Raw genomic sequence first — 12,280 nt, 5'->3', positions numbered from 1 at the left:
TCACCAAACTGTTAAATATTATTATTAATATTATTAGAACTTCAACAACTTCCTCAGGAATAAATTGTATGAACTAAAGGTGAATCAAAGCTTGGTTCTGGTTCAGTTAGCACAGAGAACCTTTATAAGGATCTAACCCGTATGTACCACCTGACGCCTGTTTCACAAACATGGCACCTTCCGTTCTTCCTCTTTTACACTGCAAAACAAACTTTAATCTTACCAAGTAATATCATGCAAATATCTTAATACACCTGAAATAAGACAAAAGTAACTTATAAGAAGCTGTTCAATAATTCCTTAATATTGATGAAAAATACAAAGTAGGTGAGATTATTTGAAACATGGAACAAAATTCTTGTTTTTAGTTTAATAGTCTGGCAGGTAAACCAACATTTTTTCATCAAGATAAAGGAGTTACTGACTCAGTCAAGCTACTATATCTTGCTGAAAAGTTACCCATTACTTAACTGTGTCTCATTTCAAGTGTACCAAGAGATTTACAGCAAAATTATATGGTAAGATTTTTTTTTTTTTTTGCAGTGTTATTTCTTTAGTTATCGTTCAGTTTTTATTTTTATTTAAAAAAGTTAAGCACAGACAAACAAACCGCAACACAGAAGTTTTTGGGAGGATTAAAAGCACAGCGAATAAGGCGAGGAAGGAAGTGGTTCAGATGTACACCGCAAAAACACAGAATTAAAAAATAATGAAAGTATCTTTGGTCTAGTTTTTAGTGCAAATATCTTAGTGCACTTGATATAAGACGAAATTAATTTACAAGTCATTTTTTAGAAAAACATAGCTGCTTGTTTTAAGTCAATAATTATTTAATATTGATGAAAAACAACTGGTAATAGTGGCACTTATAACATTTCATTTTATTTATCAGTTTATTTAACAGGAACAAATGTCGCAGGGAAAAAAGTCTTGTTATAAGTGGAAAAAAAAATGCCAGTGGAACTAAAACTGGTTGCTAGGTGACAGGCTGGGCTTGGCTGGCGTTGCTAGGTAACGACGCAGTGCCAGCTGCGAAACAAGTGAAGAAATCTGACAGTGGAACAAGTACTTTTTAAAAAATGAAAATTAAGGAATTATTGACTTAAAACAAGCTCCTATATCTTGCTGAAAACGGACTTGTAAGTTAGTTTTGTCTTGTTTCAAGTGAACCATATCTGCTTGAGAAACTACACCAAAGATCCTTGGTAAGATTTTGTGTTTTTGCAGTGCAAACCACACGTCGCTCACAAACAAACATGCAGTTAAAGTGTAGACTTCCTGGCTTCATTTATCCTACTGGATTGGCTTTCGTGCTCCAGCCAATCTGGGATTTCCACCAATCAGGTCGAGGATGGAAGGAGGAAGGGGCGGGAGCCTTGAGGTAAACTCTGAGTGAATACAGAAGTAGGTGGTTGATGAAAGCTAATGTCCTCCTTTCTGGGGCGGGGGGCTGTTGTCTACTTCCTCCTCCTCAATCTTTACCACCATGGTGGAGGAGATTGAGAGGGAGGAGGCAGGAGCAGCAGAGGAGGTGGAGGCAGGTGGCGGGTTGATGTGAACCTCCACCGGCGTCAGCGTAATCTCCACCTCGCCTTGCTCCTCATGCAGCGTGGGCGGGGGCAGCGGCGGGAACGGAGCCATGCCAAGCCCGCCGCCGCCGCCGCTGTTGTTGTTCGGCCTCGGCGCCTTCTGGATCACCTCCACCATGGGGGTCCGCTCCCAGCTGGGGTTCCCAGGACTGTGGAAGAGCAGCACGGGCCTCACCTGGCTGTCCGGGTCGGCGCCGCCGCCCGGCTGGCACTGCACCACCACGCCCCGGGGGTCCACCAGCCGGTGGGCCGGGTCGGACATGGTGGGCAGCTGACCCAGAACCAACCCCGGTGGCTCCTGGATCACCAGCTCCACCACCGTCTGCGCGGCGGATGACAAGGAGGAGGTCGCCTTCTGGATGACGCCGCCGGTCAGCGGCGTGATGATCGGCTGCTGAGGCGGCGGCGCCGCCTGGGAAGATGGGGACGGAACCACGTCTTCCGGTCGGGGTTTCCTCGGCCGGCCACGTTTCCGTTTAACCGGGGAAGTGCTGAGAGAGGAAGCGGCCGAGACACCAACGGATGACACTTCCCCCTCCTGGGGTCGCTTGGCGGCGGCGCCCCGAGCTTTCTGGACCACCGAGGTCGGCGCCGCCACGGCGTGCTGCTGGGCAGACAGAGAAGGAGGTGGAGCTACCTTCTCCGCCTCAAAGGACAAACAGCTCTGAGGAAGAATCATCACCGGCAGCGTCCTGCCCTGCTGCTGGGGCAGCGTCGTCATGGTGATGACCTTCACCCCACCGCTGTTGGCAGGAGCGGTGACAGCGGTGGGGCCTCCATGTGCAGACGGCACGCCGACGGCGGAGGCATCCGCCGGCGCCTGTGGAGGCACAGCGGAGCGGACGGAGAAGCTCTTGTCAGGGACGGTGCTGCGAGGAAGGATTCTGGGTAACTGCTTCATGAACGCCTCCACCTGCAGCGCCAACGGAGACGCGTCAAACACGCCGCCATGTTGATTCATCAAACACTGAAAAACATTTAATCCTGCCTACAGACTGGCCTGCATTGCTTTGAGAAAGTAATCACACCCTTTGAACCTTTTCCAACAACTTCAACCTCACAGTTTACGTAACTGTGAAGTCATGGAGCCGCTGACTTAATTTGGATTAAACAGAATAATTGATATTCATCTTAATTGTATTTTTTAATTTGACTAGTTGTGGGTTTAAACAGCGTTATCAGGTTAACTCCCAAAAGTTTAGTGTATTTGCTTTAGATTTTATGCAAAACAAATACAAATAAATAGCGTTTCACTGGCGATGTTTTCCCATAACATATAATTTACCCAGTAATATTTTTACATTTCCTGTCAACTGAACATGTTTTAATACAAAAACACGGTGGACCGCCCCGACCACCAGGCTCAGCAGGATTTCTGGGGGAAACCCTGTGTTAGATGTACATTTCAGTACATTTTATGTCCAGATATTTGTCTGATTTCTGACTGTAAAATATTTAGTATATTTTGACTTTTAGTTGCAAAAAATCCAAAACAAATACACTAAACTTTTGGGAGTTAACCTGATAAAATGGGGAAAAGTTTAAAGGATGTTAATACTTTTCATGTCCCTCATTATCTGCATCTCAGCTACATTTAGAAAATTAAATTGTGTCAGTCAGGGTCGGACCTGTTGACTCACTGCTGGTTGCATAGAGGCAGAGGAGGTGGAGGAGGAGTGAGGAGGAGGAGGAGGAAGAGAAGGAGGAGGGGCGTCTGCTGAGGAAGGCTTGGTGACGGCTGATGTGGATTTGTCCCCAGAAGACATCTTGGGTGAGGACGAGGACAGGTCTCCCTGTTCCTTCTGTGAGCAGACAGGAAGCAGCGGTGAGCGGCAGCAGGCGCAGCTCGAGAGGAGAGCGATGGGTGGGAAACAAACCTTCAGGTCTGCGGCTCCGTCTCCGTCAGCGGGGGACATCGCAGGAGTTTTCTTTATGACTTTATGGGTTTTAGCTGGACCGCCTGAGGAGCAGGAAGATGACAAATGACCCCAGAAGAAGAGTTTTTATACTGCAGCGTTACACTGAAAACATGTTTAAATCCTTACAACTGGAATTAAAACACTTCTGAGGAATAAATCAAGGGTTAACCTCACTGCCTGCTGTGTCCAAACCTTTGGACGACATGAAAGCACAAATTTTTTAACAAATAAATTAGTTCTGCCTTCGTTATTGTAACTGATCAATAAACGAACAAAAGTCAGCTGTCCACACCACAAACACCAATTCCAGCTTCTGGAGGGAATACATAATTCTGTAAACTTTGTAACCGACGGCCATCTTGGCAGGCGGTTGCTATGGAGTTGCTATGACAACAATAAGCAAGCCACAAGCTTAGAACTAGCAAAACAATTTGCAATGAACTCGATTGATACATTATCTCTGATGGTCTGTTGATATTTATAGAAAATTCTGTAAAAAATATTTTACAACATTATTTTATTTCCATGAAAGTTTAACGATGGCACTGGACAAAACGTAATGTTTAATGGTTTTATGTCTTCTTATGATGTAAAGCACTTTGAACTGCCTTGTTGCTCAAATGTGCTGAACAAATAAACCTGATTAACTGATTAAGGTCTATAGAATAGAATAGAATAGAATAGAATAGAATAGAATAGAATAGAATAGAATATACTTTATTGATCTAAGAGGGGAAATTGCTTATAATTTGACAAGCTACTCCATCCGAGGTAATACTAATAATACAAATATAACCATAAGCAATGAAAATTTATATGTAAAAAAATCCAAATAAAATTAAAATATATATACATACATATAATTATATACATATATTGTAATTTAAACATGACTGAATTTAAATAAATAAATAAATGAGCAAATTACATATATTATATATTTACACCTAAGGTCTGACATTGAAGTCATTCTTATTTGGGCCACAATCTTGGCAAATAAAGCTGATTTTTAATTTTAGAAAAGAAAATAGTTTCCAAGCTTATGACAATAAAAAAAAGAAGAAAAGACCTAAAATATCACGGGTTGTTTTTGAGTCATTCTTTGGTGGATTTTTATGAATTATTCCATCAAAAACTCTGAAAAAGGTGATAAACTCCCATTTATTATCTGTTTATTAAAATATATTAGTTAGGTTTTCTTTTTTTATTACTTTTTGCCAAAGTTATTAAGAGAAACAGGTTGCAAACCGCCGGCCTAAATAAATCTTTGTCTTGTGTCAAAATCAGTTTGATGATCTGAAACACGTGAGAGAATGATTGGGGGAAAAAATCTGACCTCTGTCCAGTTTACCAAAAACAAAAACCAGTTTGTAACGCAGTAGCGGGTCGGACCTGCAAGCGCCGCGGACGTGACGAGCTTGGCCTGGTTGCAGCGAGGGTTGACGATGTGCTCCTGGATCAGGTAGCGAGCGATCTCGACCACCGTGTCGAAGGATCGCTTCAGGATCTTCTGGGCCCAGTCACAGATCAGCTCGCAGGCCGCCTCCGTCACTTCCTGTTTGTAGGTCTGGACCAGCTCAGTCAGCTCCGACTGGAGACCAGCAGAAATTCAGTTAAACTGGGATTATTTATACGTTAACTATTTATTACCTTAAAATCAGAACACTGATGGTTTTCCAAAATTGTGGACAAATTAAATCATAAAAAGGTAATTTTACAATAAATATCAAATGTAACAATTATCTATTTACTTTTGTCCTAAGTTCCTGAACCTAAAACCTGAAAACATGAGATTTTAACATTTTAAAATTTGTGTTTTAACATTTTAACAACTATTATATAGATAGAAAAATACATTTAATGTGTCAAGAGTCACAAAATCTGCACGACTCCCAGAAGAAACATTTTTAGAACTACAGCTAAAACGATTTCTGCTCAAAAGTGACTTTTTATCATTTTACCCAGCTTAATAAACAACAAAGATTTAAAAAAGTATCTGTAACATTAACTTAATAAATAAAACCACTAAGTCACCACTTTTATTATCTTTCTACATAAAAATTACTTTAGGCTTAAAACGATTAATTGGTCTAATCATGATTAATCTTTTATTCAAATAATATTCAACTAATTTGGCAATCAATGATTAATCGTTAACTGAAGTATATAAACTCTTAAAAGGTCATTTTCTGGAAGAACATTCTTAGAGCAGTAATTAAAACAAAAAGGTAAAAGAAATATACATTTTTAATTTAAGGTAAAGAATAAAAAGTTATTTGTCTGTAAATATGTTCTACCCAGAACTTCTTGCTAACATAGCTAAAGCTATGCTAATGTCTTGAATAGCATAGCTTTAGCTTCACCTAGCTTCATATATTATTATTTGCACCAACCTTTTAATCGACAGAATAATCGATTACTAAAATAATCGTTAGTTGTAGTCCTAGATCATTTTTGTGTCATTTTTGACCAGCTGTTGAAATCCTGGCACCAGCTGTGGTTTAAATAATAAAGTAGGTTTGGTAGTACTGGTTTGCAGATGTACTACTGGTTTATAGTTAGTGTGCAAGTACCGGGTCGTTCTTCAGGTCCAGGTTGGGCAGCAGAGGCATGTTCAGAACCGTCTTCCTCCTGATGCCGCTATAACAGTACGTATCAGCCACACAGGTTAAGGAGTTCAACCGGCAACTGCAGCAATCTGATTCACCATAACGAGATACATATTAGATAAATAACATTCAGTTCCAAGCAGCTGGCAATTGGTCAAATTCATATTGAAAAATTCACTCTTTGCACATTTATATTCTTCCATTTGGGTCTCAACTGCTTCTAAAAACTGCTTAAACAAACACACCCAGCTGTTTTATGGGAATAAGTTCATGTTTTTTTGATGTCTGAAAACGAGCCGTTTCAAAAACCTCCCGATAAGTCACATTCAACAGGCACTGCGCCGTTACCTAGCAACTCCAGCCAGGCCCAGCCCGTTACCTAGCAACCCAAACTGAGTTCCAGCACATGTGGTCAGCTGGTTTTACCACTGTATGCGCTGTACAATGGCTGCTGAAAAAGACAAATGTTTTGAGGTTGACTCATCATTCAGAGGTTATTTGCTGCATTTCTGTTAGCTGTAAAGGAGGCTTTGCTAATGCTTTTCAAAGATGTACAGTTGAATAATTGCACATCTGTTAGCAGCCATTTTCTCGTGCCAGTATAAATGTTGAGTTGGGCAGTGTGGCCAGCAGCAGCTTATTTGGATTTAAAGTGACAAGAGGCTCTAAAACAGCTCAGTCTGAAAGGAACCAGACTACAATCTCATCATCTATGTTGCATCATCATTGCATGTTCATTACATGCAAAGAATGTAATGAACATGTTTTGTATAGACCCTATATCTATACCATCAAGGAAGCATAATATGTCAAGTTTAAACTCCTGTGCTACATCTTACCATAATATATTACCAGCATGCTGGGTTTAAACTGTAGCAGATGAAAATATCATTAATAATCTGGATGGCTCTGGGCTCAAATTCAACCTTAAACATGACATCATTCAGACATTTTGCAGCTGCACTCGTAAACAGCTGCAGGGAAATTTTGACTTTTATAACCAGCATAAATTCATGAGATTTGGCAAAGCATCGTCCCTTCATTCAGTTTATTCAGAGACTTCCCACAAATAAAATGTGCGCTAGACATAGAGAAAGAGGAGTGATGCTCTAGCTCTGTATCTGAACCTGACACACTGATTTATTGCTCAACGTGAACTATTATGCTTTCTTGAACAGGATATTACAGATCTATGGTCTGTACAAAACATGTTCATTACATTTCTTGCACAAAATCATTCTTAGATAATGAGATTTTCATCTGATCAGTTCTGTCTATTTTGGGTTCTTTTCGGATTGGGCGTTTTAGGGCCTCTGTCACTTTAAATCCAAATAAGCTGCTGCTTTCCATCCCCCAAACAATGTTTACACTGGCATGTGAAAATGACTGCATACAGGTGCGCAATTATACAGCTATACATCTTTGAAAAGCAAAAGTAGACCCTTCTGCACAACCAACAAGAATGCAGCAAGTGGTTTCTGGATGGTAAGTTAACAACAATTGTACAGCACATTTTTGTCCCTCCTTAAACACCCTGAATCAAATCATTTAGTTGTTCGATTTTGAAATCTTTAATTAAATCAAATTAAATGGAAAATCTTCAGAAATACCAGATTAAAACCTGAAGAATGAGTCAGGCTGCTTCACACAGCGGTTGAAAGGATATTTGGACTGTCCTCTGCCGCCGAGTCGCCTCGCCTTGATGTTGGGGAAAATGTCTCTGATGATCTTCCCAAAGTTGGCAGCACTCAGGGGTCGATGCTGCAGGTTCTCACAGTACCTCCTGCAGCACAGATTACACCATCAGAACATCACAGGCTGCGTTCCCATTACAAAATATGCACAAATCTTTGTCAATATTCTGAAAATGTCAAAAACACAATCCCCCAAACACTGGCAAGTGTTTCCATTAAACAAGAAATAAAGTTAAAATCACACGTTAAGAAGTCATTATGAATCATAGCAGTGACGGACATAAACAGTAACATAAAATATTCATAACTCAGCCATTGGAGGAGACTTCTACGTCTTATACTTGGGAGCAGTTCAACATGCGGCATTTTGGGTAACTTTTGAATGACGCAAAAGTTTTTATGAACTCTGTTATGCTGTGGGCTGCACATTGTCCAAAAAAACAAAAAACATCATCATCACTTCCTGTTATCTTCTTTGTCGTTTCTGTCAGTAGTAACATCCAGTTGTTGCAGAAAGATTCCGGATGTTTGTTCAATGTATTTTTGATCTACCCAGCTATTAAATGTCTGGTAATGTGTTTTACCAGCATCTGCGATGGATGTGAGTGTTGCTTGGACTCGCGTCGTAGTGCATTTTTTTTACCCTTTGGTTAATGGAAACGCAGCCACTCTGTGTCAGTTGTTGTTGTACTGAGGGTGTGTCTGTCTGTGTGTGTTTCCCCACCTGTACGTCTCATAGACGTCCTGTTTTGGCAGACAGGTGTCTGAATGCTCCTCCAGGTGACTCCGGATCCAGTTACAGGTGTGCAGCTGGTCAGCTGTGTTGAATGAACTCGGGTCGCCACCACTGGGTGTCACACACACATCAGGTAATACATCCATCATCCCATTAATAATTATATGAATCAGAAGAAAACTAGACATGTTAGGTTAATTTAACAACAGCTTGAGCCATTTTGGCCCAGTTGAAGCACTTTGTAGAAAATTGCCACAATTCAAAATATTTTCAACTGTTACTCAGATGACTAATATTTTTACCTAATTAACTATACTTTACATATCAAACACTATTTTTTACTGCTTTTATAATTAATACTTAAGAACATTTTCCATCCCAACATTTCAGACATTTTCAAATGTATATACACAAGTAGAAATGTTTATTGTAATCTTGTGTGTTTTAAACCCTGTTTGGTTATCAGGTCTGCACAAAATCCACTTTATAAATTGCTGGAGGTCACCCATAATAGACCAAAACAACATAGCTGTATCTTAAGTTATTTATTCTAACAAGTTGGAATAACAAAACCTGCATATGTTTTTTTATTTTTATTTATTTTTTGACATCCATGCAGATCATGTCACCCTGGGCAAAAGCCATACTGAACATATCAAGAATCACAATAACATATCAGAGATAAGGAGCTGAAAATATCATTAAAATAACATTAAAATGTCTGACTTTGTCACAGGTATCATCCATCTATTTTATTTAACACAACATTTAAGCAATCAGCCTAAATCTGCCATAAACTGAAACTTAAAATGCTCATAAAAGATTCTCACGTTTTGTCTCCGGAGCTGGGCCCCGAGGGCAGCTGGAGGTACAGGAACAGCTTGTCATTGTCTGAGAAGCGCTGAACGTCTTGCTGTTAAACAAAACAAACTGCATTACATTCTGGAGATACAATATTTAAATTTAAGATTAAAAATGTTTGTTTTTTTTACCAAGATTTGATCCACTTTGGTCTGAACATTCTTTCTACAAGAAAAAAAAACAACAAATCCAGTCATTAAAATTTCAGTTATACAAAAAGTTTAGGTGAAAACATACTAATTACATATCAGTAATCATGATTTAACCTAAAAGGAGCTGTTTGCTTCTTAATGATAATATATTCACTTCCAATCTGACCAGCTGCTAAAAGAAAAGCTCAAATTACTCTTAATAATTTCTAATTAAATGGTCAAAATATTTTAGATTAAATATTCTAGTTCACATTTGGTTTTTATAAATATTTTCTGCAAAACAAGCCTAAAACTCACATTAAAAGTTAAATTTCTCTTACTTTCAGTTTAAGCTACTCAATTTTCTTTAGTTGTCATATTGACAAGAATAATAAAAGTAACATAAATCATTTTGAGGAAGTTCTTATATGACTTACGAGATGTTGCTGCTCAGCTTCTGCAGCAAAATACTGGGCTCTGTGTCGCCCTCCCCGGGCTCCAGGCCGCCCTTGTCCCTGTGGGCGGCGTCGGCCCGCTGGTGCTGCTGGTCCTCCGACATCTGGACCGACTAACCTGTGCTGAGAACCAACATCTGAAAACACAGAAACCTGCGATATTACAACAACAGCTGGAGCCTGACTGGAAACATACAACGCAGCAACAGAGCCACTGAAGATGCAAAAAAAGAAAATGAAAAACTCAGAAACTTTCTAGAAAAAACAAGTAGAACATTTTCTACAAAAGACTCAGGAATTTTTAAATTAATGTCAGAAAGTTTCTAGTAAAAACATTGAAATCCTGAGTTTGAAGAATCAAATTTTCGACTTTTGGAAATTTTATAAGTTTCAAAAGTTGAAGATTTTTGACGTTTGAAACAAAATGTTTCTCGTTTTCTAGAAATTTTATATTTTTTGTATGAAATTTTAAAATATATAGTTTTCGGTTAAAAATAAATATTTAAATAATTTTTAATTTTTTGTACCATTCCTACAGTTACTTTTCATTTTATATTGTTTTGTTGACTGATGATTTGCAGTATCTGCTGCGTAATGTTCAAAATATGTTGTTCAACATATAGTTCAGTTCATTGACTGATTTATCGATTGGTTGATAAATAAATGGAACTGAAAGCAGGAGTTTGCACAACTTAAAAAGTGTTTAAAAAATCACTATTATGAATATTAAAATTTCTTTGGACCCTAACACTAAACCACTAAGAGGTGCAGTACACCTATTTACTATTTATATAGTAAATAAACTCTTTGTCTTATAAACTAGAAAATGTTATTTCATTTTTTAATTATCAGATTATATTTTTAAAGAAAAAAACAACAAAGTTTAGGTTTTTACGGACTTCCAACTTAAAATACAAACATGTCTGATGCAAAATAGCAAATTGGAGGCCTAAAAAATAAACACAACTCAGGCGGTGACACCACAACACACCTAAATATTTATCTATATTGTGTGTACTACAGGTAAATCTGGGCCGAACTTTTTTTGTAGTTGTTTTTGTCAAACAAAGACTGCAGAACTGAGCTGCAGGATTCAGTGACAGAAAAAAATCGGATTAAATAACCACTTATTTTTGATCCAACACAGTTGTCATCCTTAACAATTATGCCGCTCGCTTCGCTTTGGCATCGCATCGTGCTGTCATTAAACCCAGAATCCAAACCGGTTCCGCTCTGACCGGCTGTAATAATAAAAAAAGGCCCGCTGGCTGCCGGGTAAAGACACATGCTGGCTGACAGGGTGTTGGTGAACTAAACTACCACAACAGGAGCGGGAGGAATATAATATAAACACCAGAAGCGAACGCAGCCCGTCCTCGGCCGCGGCCCCTCCTCACAGCCCGCTGGGTTTTAGTGGAAATGCCGGAGCTCCCATGTCAGCTCTGACTGCCGTGTTTACAGCGGGCGCAGCGCCGGTGGTCATGTGCCTGCCATTTACTACAAAACACACACAGACGCAAGTGTACATGCTACTGCGGAGCTAACTGGCTAGCGGGCAACACTCACATCCATCGCAGATGCTGGCAAAAGCAAAGACATTTAATAGCTGGGTTGATCAAGCACACGTTTAACAAACATCCGGAATCTACAGAGGGTATAAACATGCGTTTGAGCCAAAAGATACGGATATTAACGCGACTAACGCGGTTAACTACTCAGTTAGCTACATAGTGTCATTAGCATTAGCTAGCAAGCGAAGAAAGCCCTACCAAACACGTTTATGAGCGTCATTTATAATTTAAAAATAATTCAAGGTAATGGGTAATTAAATATACTATTAATGTATGGCTTACTGGGTGACTCACATTGCAGTATTTATTTTAAAAAAGAAAAAGAAAGTACCTGAACCAAGATACAGCAAAAATCCCCTTTCAGATTTTTTTGTGATTGGACGACTGTACTATGTCTGCCTGACTACAAAGGCAACGTCTATTGCGATTGGTCCGCTGTCAAAAATCCCCTTGGATACCCAAATTAGGCACCATTTCATTGGCTGAGCGGAAACATTTTTTCGTCAGACAATTTTCTGATTGGACAACGTGTCCTGGTCTGCCCAGTTACAAAAGAGATGAATTTATCTTATGAAATCTTCCTAGTAACAGTCCCCTGATAAGACAAAGATGAGAAACGAACACGAAAACAAGTGCTGCAGTCATCATACCAACTGCTTATCGTTCCTTTTCTACCTTGAACGTTATTAAACAATTAAATAGTTTACGGAGAATA

General features: G+C 39.3%; 1 protein-coding gene across 3 annotated transcripts; it reads right to left on the bottom strand.

The window, feature by feature from the left end:
• Positions 1-779: 779 nt before the first annotated feature.
• Positions 780-12,052, bottom strand: rfx5 (regulatory factor X, 5). 3 transcript variants are annotated; one of them, XM_007566539.2, is made up of 11 exons: positions 11,897-12,052; positions 9,977-10,131; positions 9,540-9,573; positions 9,378-9,460; positions 8,536-8,658; positions 7,784-7,900; positions 6,082-6,160; positions 4,901-5,099; positions 3,467-3,549; positions 3,218-3,391; positions 780-2,502 (listed from the first exon to the last, which is right to left on the bottom strand). In XM_007566539.2, the coding sequence occupies exons 2-11, from the start codon at positions 10,096-10,098 to the stop codon at positions 1,423-1,425; spliced, it is 2,094 nt and encodes a 697-aa protein (XP_007566601.1). In that variant the 5' UTR covers positions 10,099-10,131; positions 11,897-12,052; the 3' UTR covers positions 780-1,422. The 3 variants fall into 3 exon arrangements, with proteins under 3 accessions (XP_007566601.1, XP_007566603.1, XP_016534311.1); XM_007566541.2 differs by having other exon boundaries at positions 3,230-3,391; XM_016678825.1 differs by lacking the exon at positions 11,897-12,052 and adding an exon at positions 11,561-11,818.
• Positions 12,053-12,280: the final 228 nt, after the last annotated feature.

Source organism: Poecilia formosa, unplaced genomic scaffold, assembly GCF_000485575.1.
Source record: "Poecilia formosa unplaced genomic scaffold, Poecilia_formosa-5.1.2 Scaffold192, whole genome shotgun sequence".
NCBI lineage: Eukaryota > Metazoa > Chordata > Actinopteri > Cyprinodontiformes > Poeciliidae > Poecilia > Poecilia formosa.
Note: the sequence above shows the minus strand (reverse complement) of the source record. Positions and strands in the feature narration are given on the sequence as shown.